General features: G+C 35.4%; 1 protein-coding gene across 1 annotated transcript in view; it reads left to right on the forward strand.

The window, feature by feature from the left end:
- The first annotated feature begins 1,961 nt into the window (after positions 1-1,961).
- Positions 1,962-15,117, forward strand: part of LOC129575689 (muscle segmentation homeobox) — a 23,583-nt gene continuing 10,427 nt past the window's right edge. The window contains exon 1 of the mRNA XM_055459618.1: positions 1,962-3,205. Within this exon, the coding sequence (XP_055315593.1) occupies positions 2,470-3,205 (736 nt within the window). The 5' untranslated portion in view covers positions 1,962-2,469. The remainder of the gene's footprint in view (positions 3,206-15,117) is intronic.

Here is a 15,117-nt window from a genome sequence, read left to right on the forward strand (position 1 = left end):
ACAACAAAAATGCATGAATAAATTTGCACCATAGCATTTTCCACATAAACGGCTAAGTCGTATCATAGATAAATCATCGCGTATTATAAAATATACATTATCGCAAATGAATTTACGCCTTTTCCCATTCCATTTTCGACAGTCTGAGTGTTGAAGCAGTTCGGTTAAACACTCTGTGCGAAGCGCAAATCGTATGCGCGAATTGAATCTGCCATTTTTTGTACACAATTCATCATCGAACGGAGTATCAAAGAAAACATGCTTGAAAATTCATAAGGATGAGAAATGCAAACCGCTCATTCAATGCAACGATTCAACTATTCAACATTGTGGAAATTATAATATTCCTTTATCCATGGCACATTCAAGACACGACAATCGACAACAACGTTGTTGTCGATGACGACGACGACAACAACAACAACGACAGTAGCAGCAGTATTTTTGGCATACAATAATATTATTGCCATATGCATATGAATATGTATCCCTATCTTACAAATCGTCCGCGCATTCATTCGTGTAAGAGATGGTGACTGGAGTGTGCCTGTGCTTGTGTATGTGTTACGGTAAATAATTTGCTTCGAAAGAGTGTCATGTTTTTTGTTGGATTCAACCATTTAACTTGTAAATCATATTCAATTTAGTTTTATAAAAAGTGTCAAATAAGAAAATTACAGCGACAGCAAAATGTATGCTACACCTATTTATAATGTGTATATCAGGCGAATGCATACAAAACACTCACACAATGAATCAATTCAATTGGCTCGTGATGGGCGAAAGAAACGAGACATGAAATCAAATAAATGTTGATTGAAACGCAAGCGAAGCAAAGGAAAAATCATACGTAAAATGTGAGGCAACGGTGCTGCTTAAGTAGAAGCAGCACAAGCAGAAGATTCAATGACGTACGAACGATACAAATTAAAAAAGAATGAAAAATGAACGCTTAACGCATACCAAAAGAAAAAGCAACGACAAAACAACAGCTACAGCATAGTCAAAAATGCGACGGCGAAAGAAATGAAGAAAAAAAAAAAAAACGAAAAGAAGACAAAATAAAACCAACAAGAAAAATCTATATAATGTTTGAATTATATACCTTTATAATTTTCCGTCAATAAATTTGTTTATTTGATTGGATGGCGAATTATCGTCAAGAACGAAAGGCGGAGCGACCCATTCACGTTCAGTCGCTCGGAACATATATCGACACCCATTCGGCGTATATCATATGTGTACATTCAGCGGCAACACAATATCCATCGCTGTGTGTCTGTCTCACTCTTCGCCTTTAGCCGTTGTCACTGTCGACGGTAGCATACAACAACGAACGACACACCGATGATTGCCGTAGTGCCGAACCACTCGCTCTCGCTATGTATGATCGTGCGCGCGCGCGTATGTATTTGTGTGAAAGTGTACCGCTTGTCGCTTATTTTTATTGCTACTCCAACTGCATAATAACGCACATGACTTTCTCAAATAGCGCAATCCAAAAGTTTTGGCAAATAAGCTATATATGAAGATGTAGGAGAGAAAAAAGCGCTAATAAAAACACAAGAAGACACGCTTTGCCGTCACCACTTCATATTGGATCACACCGTATGCTCTCTCTACCATCTCAATCTGCTATAGGAAAAACGATGTGTTTGTGCAATACATACACATATTAAAGCGATAGTCTCCTGCTCATATGCGGTTGTTCGCTTTGTCCAATCGCAAAAGTGAGCATGTGTGTACATTCGCTAGACCCTGTGCATATATCTGTTCGAATTGAAGGTGTCGTTTGCCTGTATGCATTTGCCCGGACTCATCGGAGTGTATGTATTGTGTATGAATGAGTGTGTGCGTGCGTCTGCTTTTGTACATGAGATGCTTGTGATCGGGCCCGTAAATGCGACGTACTCTGCGCTTAGCTGTTCGAATTTTTTTTATGAAGTGTAGAGTCACACCAAACCAGTTTCAGTCCTGAAGTAACCGTGCAACAGATAAGACGTACATTTTATTATGTCCTGTTTCGGAGCGATCTGATTTCGATTTGAGTAAAAAGAGAAAAATTTAAATACGTATTTTAAAAGTTCTACCGGAATTGATTATGAACAAAGTCTTATTGAGTTCTAGTGAGTTATCAAATCACAATTAAAAAAAAGGAATAAAAAAATTAAGACAAGTATATATTTTTTGAAAATATATTATTAGTGACATTGTCAAGCCGTTTTTTATGTGCAAAGTGTTTTAATTGGAAGTGCACCGACAAATAAATTGAGAAAAAAAGAGAAGAAATTAAAAAATATACAAACATATTATATGTATACAAATTGCGATAAGTGTGTTTTGTGAAATAATTAAGGAAAGCGATTAATCATATACCAGAAGAACAAAATTACCAAGAGAAAAGGAGAAAAAAAAGAATTATAATTCAAATCGCGAAGAAAATAACATTGATTTTCCAAAAAAAAATTCATGATAAAATCATCAGGTATGACAGTTACTCCTGTAAGCACGGCCATGACAAGCCCGACGGTTCCACACATTCTGCAACAACAAAAGACGAATCGTATAAGCAATTTCAGTGTCGATTCGCTGCTGGCCGATACTCGACCATCGTCACTGGCTTCATCCCCAGCGTCCACAACTCTATCGCCAAGCATCACCACTACACTAGCATCGCCGATAAATTTAAAGCATCAAAGTCTATTATCTGTCACAAACCCAACTGAACATAGCCTAGCACATAATAGTATTACACCGCTAGCGATAGCATCATTACAACGAAGTGCCCTCCTGCATCAAAGAAATCAATTAAATGATTCGAGTAGCACGACGAGTTCAACTACAAAAAATGAAAGAAACACTCCACACAGCTCGGCCTCGGCCGAATCGGACATCGAATATGATTCCAATGCCGAAGACGATGACAATTCGATTGTTGACATAGAGGATGTACGAAATGAAAACAGTATGACGCCTCCAAATAGTGGTGAAATTGAAAAATCACGCCAAATGTTGATGGCAACACAGGCAGCACTCAGTGGACACGTACCCATTCGACCAACACCATTCAGCGCGCTAGCGGCGGCCGCATTTCATGGAATTGGCGCGGCCGGTGGCATTCCATGGCCGGGAGCAAGACAAATGCCCACATTTCCACCGGGCATGTTCCCTGGACAAGGTTTTGGTGCAGGTCATCATGGACAAGGTTAGTAAATTCACATAGCATTTCGCATACTGCGAATTCATTCATGCGACATGAATTTCCAATCTTATTTTAACGATTTAGTCAAGTGTTCAAAAGAAAATAAAAACGAAAATGGTTTTCTGCAATTTGTTTGATTACTGCGATCAGAAAACTATTTTCTATTACCACTTATTGTTTCGTTTTCATATGCTACAAAAAAAATACCACAACGATTTCAATGGGTTCAAAGTAAAAGAAAGAACGATTTCGATTTACATATATGAATCCAAAGAACTAACAAAAAATATGTTTCGTACATTTTAGTTCAAAGTTGAATAAAAAAAATCAACGAGAAAAAATGTCAAACTAAATTAAGCATCTGCTTGAAAATTCACAAAGGCGACAACAGGAGCGCGATCGAAAACACAAGATGCATGGAAAAGCAATCTCTTGCGCGCGCGTAAACAGCAAATAAATTTGTTTACCGGAATTTGGGAATTGTCTTCTTTGTTTTGTCATCATGTGAACACATAGTACACAATGAATGCGAAACACCAAAGTTTAACTTGTGGTATCTTTTGTTTGGTAGCGCATTTGAAATGGAAAAACATAGCAAATCGTTTCGGAAAGTATTCCAAAAACAACTGCAATTCAAATTATGCCGAATTCAATATAAAACACAAATATATACGCACACATGTGCCGTTGATGGAATCGTTCGACGAATTCTTTAGCATGTTTCGTTGTCTTTTGGCTACCTAGCAATCTCATACTCCAAAAAGATGGCACAGTTTGTGTAAATATTTATGTCGTTGTGTTTGATGGTTTTTCGGAATTTGTTATGTAAATTATGCGAATAATTTTTACTGTGGTGTATAATAAAAGTGAACAAGTACGAATCGAATTTCATCGAAAATTCCCATCTCAACCCACTATCATTCTATGAGTATTTTTTGTCCACAACAAAGAGTTTTGTTTCCTTTTAGTGCTTTCAATGACTTTATAAATACATTTAAATTAATAATGCTGCAAGAGCTGCAAGATTACAACGACGAGAAAGTGATTTAAATTAATTTGCATAACAATTCCCTAATTCGATCAGAGAGTGCTGAGGCAATGATCCATTTCGGCGTACGCCTTCGACAAGGGCATACGAGCAGGTAGATAAATAAAAACGAAACCAAAAGAAAACTATTCAAATGTTCAAAAAAGACCATACAACTCAATCGATTTTTTTTTTTCAAACTCAAATGAAAATAAAACATTGTTTCTCCATTTCGAAGCCACTTATTCATTGTCTTTTATCTGCCCAGTGAAACGGGGCAGGCATACTCACATCACATTCACCGATTTATCTTCAGAGCTTCAAGTAAATGAAGAAAATTAAGTAGTTACCGGTAGTCAAATGTGTTTTCGTTTATCAAACAACAATCAATCAACGAATGATAAAAGCGCCTTTAAATCACTCGTTTTTATCTTTTTGTTCTTACCTTTTCTCTCTTGCTTTTCGATTTAGTTTGGTTTCATGGCCTTTTTACACTCGTTCCGATTTGAATTTTGGCCTGAATAACGTATTCAATCGTAGTCTAAAACAGGTGCTAAATGAATGTTGAGATGCTTTGTTATTATTAATACGTTTGCTAATGAAGTTCAATCAATTTCAAATTAACGTGATGACACAAGAACAACAAATAATAGGAGAACCGAATCGAGAGTCTGGCAATTCAAATATATTGAAACTACGGTCGACTAATAAAACTCAATTTTCATTCAAATGAGCAGAACAAAAGGAACGATATTTTTTAACATTCGTTCGTATCTACGAAATGATTTAATTGTTTATTGATAATGTGTTGATGTTTTTCCCGCTGATTTTAATACATTTCAATTTGTATTCATTTCGGGGATTTTTGTGTCACATTCTCGTTTGCACTTCAAGTGTCTTTATATATATAACCATCGTTCTCTATGTGTCTATCTCTCGTCTGAACATAATCGATGTGGTTTATAACAGAAAAAAACGAAGTAGCCACATATTATTTGCTATCATTAGCACTTTATGTGCATTTAAGATAAAACTGTTGAAGCAATGAAACGCTCAACAGCAAACAATCATAATAAAAACAGCCGCAACAACGCATTCAAATTAAATACATATTGTAACAAATAAAGGTTTATCGTGATTTTCATTACCAAATTTAACGATCCACAACGTATTTAATTATATTCTAAGACTGTGTGTGTGTGCTAAACAGTTGAAACAGAATGAAGAGTCAAGACGTCAAAATGGAATGTGTGGTTTTTTTTTATCACATTCTGGCTTAAGCGACGAACAATCGAATCACATTCTTGCCTTTCTTGTCTAAATCCGCTGGAGGAACAGAAGTGGAAAGCGAATCGATAAGGTCGCTGCGTGTTAAAATGTTATCAAAGTTCATTTGAATAATCATTATATTCTTGAAATGTCTGTTGTTTGGCTCTGAATTCTCCCTGTTTTTTCTAAAAAAAAAAAAAAAACATCTACACAAACATTTATTACGTGAAATGACAGTTATCGCGTCAGGCATTAGTTTTGGAATACAAAGTTCCACCGAATTTTTAATCTTGATTTTTGATCAGTTTCCACATACACGCACAAAATTTACTAAAGTTTTTTTTTAAATGTTCATAATTGTGTGTGAAATTAAGACGCGTGCATGTGTCGTACGCACGAAAACGGTTGCGCTGGCAGCTTCGAAAATGGCATTATTTGCTCTTTACAATGTGTATGTATACATCGAACAGACATTTGGAAAATTGACACTCGACAACTTTCAAAAATTGCCACGACATCTATCTATAGGGTCGCTAGTTGTTGACATTTCCCGAATATAAGTAACACAGCAAACTCAATACAGTGCTCATTGTACGTACGTACCAAAAGAAACTCCAAAACAAATCGAAGTGACATCGACCAAGTGTTACATTGAGTGAGAAGCGAGATTACTAAAAAAAAAATGAAGAAATATAAAAATTAGATTACACTTTACGGCGAGCGCGTTAATTGTTTCTTCCTTTCACCCTATTCGTATGGTTCGTTATCAATGGTCTCTCGCATTCAGAATGAAATCAAAATGAATCATTTTTCCGTTCTACAGCTTCTCAGAACGGTACAAAACTCATTTATATATGTATATGTGTACAATGAAGTGTATGCGTGACGAATATGATTTCATTCCCCAAGAATGATTTCAAATTGAATGGAACTACAAACGCGTAGTATGTAACCATATTTTCTAGTTTATTCGTTGTACGTTTCATGTTTCTCCATTACAAATCGGTTTTGTCGCGTCTCAGTAAAAAAAAAAAATCATAAAAATATCGTCACTCAAATTAATTTGTACCTCTTTGAAGTGGTAAGAGGAAACGACGAAATCATTACATATGTGGGGTCCTTTTCGATAAAGAATGTGATTTGGTATAGATGATTTGTCACATTTATTTTTTAATTTAGTTATGGATGTGTATGTGTTTGATTAACACCGGACGATATCAGTACCGGTTATTTTTAATTTTTTTTTTTTTTTTTTTCAAAGTGTTTACTATGAATTCGGTCACTTCGTTTCAAAACAAATCCGCATAATGGGACTGATTGACTCAAATCTGACTCGACAGTATGGAATGCCAACAAATAAAGAAAAAAACAAATTTATATACGAAACTGTGCAATATTTCCCAATAAACCGTAAATTTTGCAACTCTCAATCGACCGATTTGGCCTGCATGAACCGAAGAAGAAGAACAAGAAAAAACATAAAACTGAAATAAATTAATGACTCAATAAATTATGTCGATTGAACGAATCGACAACAACAATGACAGCCAAAACGAAGGACCAACAGAAAAAAGGCTGCAGCTTTAAACTCGGGGATAGTTTATGTCCACAACCGCAACAAATGAAATCGGCAACAAATGAAAAAAGCCGATCCGGCGATATTGAAGATGAGAAGAAAAAAAAAACATCGGTAAAATCGATCGCAGGTGTAATGTGATGAAACATATAAAATGCAATGCTTGGGAAAATGTGATCAAACACAAAAGAAAGAACTTAAACGCACTGCCGATGAGACAAACACAAAATTAATTGCTAAATCGTTGTCAATCAGAGCGCTCTTTAGAAAAGTGAATGAGGGTGAAGGCGAAACGAAAAAAAAAGCATACACGAAAATTAGTACACTAAAAACCTTGGTAGATAAATGGCACTGCATTCACATTCAGGTCAAAACAAGTCAAAGGAATACCGACATTCTAAATCAATTGCACGTAACCAATCTGATCGAGCAATTCTTTCAGTCTCTTGCTGCTTATCTCTTTCACACATTCGGATCCTTTTTTGCCTCATTTATGAGAAGAAGAAGAAAACACGCACACACACACATGAGAAAAGTGTTTTTATGCCCCATTTTGCCCGTTTTGCAACCAACTGAAAGAATCATACGCATCTTATGTTATAATAGTTAGAAGAAGAAAACCATCAAGTTTTTATTTTCAACATTTTATTTGACAATGTTTCGCACTTTGTCAGACAACACATACATATGTTTTGTGATATTTTTTCAAATTCTACTGTGTTGCAGCAAAAAAAAATTAGTTAAAATGGGTTTAGCATGCACCAAAATTGATACCGATATGCGAAACGTAAATAATATATTAATTTCAAATGTAAACTAAAAATGGAATTTAACTAAATAACGTAATTGCTTGTTAAACTTTGCCGCCGGCAAAAAATCGGATGCAAGATCAATTGCATTTTGTTATTAATTAATCACAATTTAAAACTTCAGACTCCACTTATCGATATGATCCAATGCCGATTTCATTTTTGTTCGTGTTTGCCCGATTGAAAGTGTAATTCTATCAACATAGTTTGGGTTATTTTTAGGTTACTATAATTGGTGAATATTGGGTGTCATGAACAAGCTCAGAAATTGTATGGAGAGATTTATTGCGAAGCGTATATCGTTGTCTAGTGTGCGAATTGCCAATACATTTACTTGGATGTGCTTTTTCTTGCGCCGACTGTTTGAATAAATATTTTATGATGTGTATTCTACATCTGCCGGAGAAATGGTGCGCTCTTTCTCTCTCTCTCTCTCTCTCTCTCTCTTCCTCTCTCTCTCTGTGTATATTTAACATATGATTTGAGTTTAATAGATAATTGCATGTGTAGTTTGCGCGAACAACGGCGATTAGGTTGCCTTTCGACGTCTGCGATTCCATTGTTAGTGGAGCACTTTTTTTTCGTTTTGCCATACCGAGACAACATTCAATGCACATTAATTTCAAACATAAACAATCACATCAGTAATTTGAATTAATAAGGGCAATTAGATCATAAAGCACTCAACTAATAGCTATGATGGAATTTTGATTACTAATTTTCCTTTATTACAAATATTTCTGCGTCGTTGTTCTTTTTTCTGCTTCTGTTGGTTGATGTCTCTGTGCATGTGTGTGTATTTTTTCCATTTCTTTCTTTATGTTCTTGATGCCAGCTTCATTTTTTTCTTTGCCTCTCTCTCTCTCTCTCTCGGAAGCATTGCTGTTGATTGTTGGCTACTGTTGTTGTTTTATTTTCGTTGCGCCTCGTTATTTGCTTGACTTTTTCTGTTGGTGTCTGCCGCTGATTGTTGTTGTTGTGTTTTCTTGCTTCAACCAATCCCCGGTTTTGGTTTGATTTTGTTTTGTATGTGAATGTTCGCGTTGCGCGTAATGGCACACAATTGTAAGGCAAAAATTAATTACACGTTGAAATTAAATTTTTTTTTTAGAATAAATTTCGTAAAATTTGTTGTCATTATTGTTACAACCTCTTTCTCTTTTCGCTAACTTGTATTTGTGTCTGTGGCGCGGTTAACTGTGTGAATATTCCTTCTGCGGCAATTTATGTGTTACGCATATAAACCTGAGAAATGCACTTTCCATTGCCCTAGAAGGGGTTCAATAGTTGAAACTGCGCCATTATTGTTGTAACAGGAATTTTCGTTGTGTTTTTTTTTTTTTTGTTGAAGTGAGTGTGTGCACGCGCAAAAGAGATAGAGTGTCGATGCATCCACTTTTCGATTCTCATTGACCGTGTTTCGACTAATTGATCAATGCCTATAGAGAAACTCTAAGGAGGAATTTGCCACAAAATGAAATATCAGGCGAAAAACTTGCTCAACTCGAAACAAGTTATGAAATGGATGCCATTCAATGGCCCACTGCCATCGCCACCGACGATCGAAATTGACGGTAAAAAAGCTTCCTACCCGATCAAACTATACAGAAAATACCATTTTCAATAATAAGAGAAAAAGAATCAGCAACGGCTTCTTCCATTGTAAATCGAAAAAGACTAAAAGCGGTGACGACGACGATAACGAAGACGACGGCGACAAGACGAAGAACACATAAAATTGGTATACGCATGTTTATAGAACATATTTTGCTCAACCAATTACGGCTACTAATTAATGTTTTCTGTGAGATTAATTAATTCCGATTGTTCTTCAGTAATACGAGCAATGAACGACAGACACACACGCACAAGCTCATACAAAATGCATATATGTACAAACGTTGTATTAACCCATTACTTACCGAACGTTCAATATTCTATACAATATGTTCGATTTCTCGAACACTTGGTAATTAATGGGTTAAACGTATAAAATGCAAACGGAATGTGCGCAAATAACAAATACTGCCGTTTTTGTATTGTGTGCATCAGGCGCATTACATACTTGGTAGAGCGAAGATCATTCGAGTCTCGGAACGCATCACACACTGTGTTCGAAGCTTGTATCATTATTGTAACTTATTTTGTTGCATTTTACCGTGTGTGAGTTGTTAGTTTCTTTCTATCTTGCTATTTTTTTTTTTCGAAAAAAAAAATGTTCATATAAACTATGTACATAGTTATATAGTTACATAGTTACATAGTTGCTTCTCAACTGCTGTGAAGTCGAACGGAAGCCATCAAACTACCGAAACATTTACATTTTGCGGTATATTCCAATTTTGTTCATCTTCATTCGCCCGATCTTATTGCAGCATTTTATGAATCTAGAAATTGTTTTTATTCGTCTTTCAATTTATCACGGCACAAATGAGAATGGATACAAAAAACCAACCCACCACTACCACCATTGCAATCATAATCGCAAGCAAATGTAATGCCGGAATACATTGTTGAAAAAAAGGAGAACTACAAACGAAAAAGAAAAGACACAAACGAACAAGATTTTCATTGTTTTTCATTTATACATTCGAACACACAGCCGACCCATAAATGTAGAATAGGATTGTTCTAGTTGTAATCGTCTCTCGTTGGCATTTTTATCATCTTCAGCGAATCTATTCCGAAAAATTTCGAAAACGGAAAATTATTCACTAATTTGTATCTTTGATTATAAAACGTAAGTGGTTGTTGAACGCATTCAAGCGGAATTATGTATAAGCAAGAGAAGTTGAATCGATTTCGTTTAGATCAAAATGCATGGATTGTATGATCTCTAAACCATGTAGCAATTTCAATCGCCTCCACTTTGTGGTGGTTTTGTGGTCGGCAAAATGGCAGGATTACACAATCTTTTTATTATTTTGACTTATCTTTTTCATAAAATGTTTCACTATTCCAATTTGCCATCATAAATCTGAATATTTAAATCACAGTAGAATTTGAATTTAAAAACAATAGTTCATAAATTTTGAATATCGGGTTTTGGGTCTAAAAAAAACGGTCCTTATTTCAAGAAAACTCAGAATTGAGCCATTGCCAATTCCCACGAAATGTTACGAAACTCGAAACATAAATTTACGCTCAATGGCTGAAAAAATCGATAAGTTGTGAAAAGACATCTGTAGCCAAGTAATTAAAATTTCGGGGCGCTATCGCATTATATAGATTTTATCTAAATAGCAGCAATCGAAGCGTTCGGGTGGGCCGTTTCATAAGCTAAATTTCCATTCTTCTCTTGAAATTCGATTGAAGTTTTTTAATTGTCAACTGTTTGGTTGCGTGTTTAGCCCTAATCCCACAGAAAGCCATAAATTTAAATCGTTTCAATCAAATGTTCCAAAAAATATGTTCATTTTCTAAGAAGCCTGTGGCAACGATGTTCAAATCGAACAAGATAAAAAGAGTGAGAGACTGATAGCATTGGCGATTTATTTGACAAACGGCGTTTCAAACCAATCCAATCCAATTCGAATTGTCACAAATGTTTCGTTGGATCGCTTGGTTTAACATTACACATCTTATCGAGAAATCAAACCGATCAACATAAACTAATTAACACACAAAAAGTAAAACTGCTTCTGTTAACCGCAATCTTTTCCATCATTCTTCGTTGAAGGATGCTTTGATTTGTTTTTTTTTTTTTTCTTGTGCTCCTTCTTCCATCTTCTTTCTCATTATATTAGGCTGAAAATCCAAAAAAAAATAACAACAAACAAATGGGATATAAAGAGAAAACACAAGATGAGCAGCATCTCGATAAAATGTTCCGGGCCATTCCTCTCAGTTCATTCTCTCACTTCACGTTATCCATCGAAAATAATTTTCGTTTATTTATTTTGTCGATTTTGTTTTTTTTTCTAGCTCGTCGTCAAGTTAATTAAAGCTCGAAAATGTTTTAATATAAAAGCGATAATAAATATACTCCCATACAACATCAACAGTGAAAATGAACGCATCGTCGCATAAGCAAGAAATTCGAAATATGTATGTGTGTGGACGTCGTTTAAACACAGAGAGAGACACATGGATGTACACATAATAACACCTATTTATGTATCTATAAAAATCGGTATCGAATAAAGGGTTTTTAAGAGGTCTCAAAAAAAGTAAAGTAAATTAGGCTTATCTTCGATCGTTTGAAAAAATCAGCGCCCTTGCATACACCCAACAAAACTGAAAGTTGCACTAACAACCCAAAGAAAAAAGAAGGAAAAAAGGAAGAAATAAAAAAAATCGAAAGCACAACAAGTAATAAATACAAAAACAAAAACAAAAATAAAAATAAACTCAATCTATATGCACTGGTCGCGGCGTCAATATATATATATATTGTATTTCACTTTTATTTGTGTTTTATTCCATCTCACTCTCATCTTTGATCGCCTTCATTGATTGTTGTCGACGGAATCACATGCATTTGGTCGTCATATTGTATTTTGAACAAATGGCATGGGCCAACAATAATTTACTTTGCAAGAGATACTCTTGTGCTAGATTTTTCCATATGAAAACCGGTCGATGGGAAATATACAGTCCATATTTCGATCATTATAACATAAAAATAAATTCAAGTGAAATCAATAGAAACATTTCAACACACGTTTCGCTTCATGCCAAACAACTGTTGTCAACGGTTTTGAGTGTCTTAATCAGTTTGTTGAGTTGATTTATTACACATAAAATGAAAATTGGAAATGCCATTTTTATACCCTGTGTCGTACTATACTGTATACGATCCGATCACGTTTTTCGATTGCCACATGGCAATATGACGGTGAGTCGATTCAACTCGTTCTCATCCTCATTTAGACCATGAATTTCTTTATGATTGCCGATATGATGAAAGCGACGTGAAAACTTATTTTATATTAACGAATTCAAATGCATTTGGTAACTTGCACAAAAAGAGCGTGTGTGCGAGAAAGAGGGGGGGGGGGGGGAAGAGAGAGAGAGCTTTAAACAATGCTTAAATAACAAATTGCCAAAACAGCGATTGCAATTCAAATGAGAACATTTTTAATTGCAACGACTTGTTTTCACTATATGTGTCGACCTAACCAAATTAAATAATACTTACAAATGCCACTGAATAATATTGATTTCATTGGCAGGTCAAATAAATTCAGACAAGTTAACAGGATGATTAGATATAATGTATGTAAAAAAAAGTGAACATAAGCGCAAATCGTCAATTTGTTTAGAATTTACCTCAAGGTCAAGTTAAAACGTGTGTATTGCACATGCATGCGTTCGCTGTGTCGTCTTGTTCGCCGCACGATATTGGATTCTCGAGTGAATAATTGCAGTCGTTCGGCATTGCGATATAACTAATGAACGATGCTTAGCAGATCGAATAGCACACATACCGAGGAATCAACGGATAGATTCTTGTACACAAACGAATGAAAAACGATGCAGCGGTAGAACGATTGATCATATTACTTTCCTTATGCGCGAATACTTATCGAATGGTATCGGCGTAAATCGCCAAACCAAAAACACGCGATTAAAAGCGAAAAAATGTGGAAATTAACAATGTTTACGTTCAATTTATAGTATTTTTCTTTATCTTCGTCGACTTACAAATTCTGCATACTAATATGTTTTCTTAATTATGCCATCATTTAGAAGTTCATACGTATGCAAAACGAAATGAATGAATCGAATGGTTTCCTAACGTAACGAGAGAATGAACGAAAGAGAGTAACAAAGTTTCAGAGAAGAAAAAAAAGCTAAGAAGCACAACGAACGGCAATCTGCACGACGAATGTAGGCTCATTTTCCGAAAATACAAAGTAAAATGTATACAGTCAACGGTGTGAGCCATACATTGGTTTTGGAAAAACATGCGACATGCTGCGTACATTCGCATTCAATTTGAGAACGAAGTTTTGCGCGATGTTATCACATTTGCACTCCGTTCATTTAGGCTGTGTGTATATGTATCTGCGTCTTTGCGTGTATGTTTTTAGACGTGGGCTTCACTGAATCGCGTCAGCCCAAAGTGCATGTGCATTGTGCAACGTTTAGCCATTGCAAATGAAGCAATTAATTAATAGGTGGTTTTTGGTCGCGTTTTTCCTTCGTGCATAATTGAACATACATTTTATACATATTAAAATTCACATATTATTGTAATTAACGATGCTGATCGCTTCTTGAGTGCAACACAACCAGAAAACGAATTAAATGCATCCCAAATGCGGCAATTAACGGAACGGTCGTGCGACGGCTTGCATTGCACTAACATATTCGGTTGGTTTTTTGTTTCTTTCAAATTCGTGGTGTTTTCCGAGGGAACTCAGTGAAGAAGAAAATAAAAATAAAAATAACCTCTATTATTCTCGTCGTTTTCTACATTCGTTTCAATAAATACATAAATTACGATTGTTCAGGATAATTTAAAAAAGCGTGCAAAAATTGTGCAAACACACATAAGCTACACCGGAAAATGATTTTGTTAATTGTCTTTGAAATTAAGTTAAAATCATTCTAAAAATATTTGATGCGAATTATATTGTTTTCTCACATTCACGAGCGGTTTTAATGTCTCTTAGTCGCATCATCGAAAAATAGTTCAGATCCTTTCACAGTTCTACACACACGCTCACACACACACACGCTCACACACACACACGCACACACTCAGATATATATTTATATAGCGGTAGCCCGATTTAGTAGAACTATTTTTAGTTTGAAAGGGAATGAAACAAGTCGTAAATGAACGAGCAACACAAAACAACTGGAATTTCATATGGCTTTCCAAGAGTTGAATTCACTTGTATTTTTATCTTTTTTTCTCACAACCATTAATTCACTGGGTTCCAATGTGTTACCAATTTATGATCGCGAAAAATTCAATTCAATTCATTTAATCATTTCGGAATCAGTGACGGCAGTTATGCCAAACGATTCTCAGGTTTCAGTCAATTAATTAATTAGTGTTACACACTTCTGATCTTTAAATTCGTTCGTATGTATTTTGTTTGAACGAGTAAACAAAATCTTGCAGAAACAGACAGAGAGAGATGGGTCAGAGCAGTCAGAGCGGGTCGGTAACACGCACCATATAGCAGCACCGCATAATAACGACATAAAATCAAATGTCCTTCGGCTCTCTTTCTCTCTCTCTCTCTCTCTCTCTCTCTCTCTCTCTCTCTCTCTCTCT

Source organism: Sitodiplosis mosellana, unplaced genomic scaffold (assembly GCF_009176505.1).
Source record: "Sitodiplosis mosellana isolate CC-2019 unplaced genomic scaffold, AAFC_SMos_1.0 Smas_scaffold_6167, whole genome shotgun sequence".
Lineage (NCBI taxonomy): Eukaryota > Metazoa > Arthropoda > Insecta > Diptera > Cecidomyiidae > Sitodiplosis > Sitodiplosis mosellana.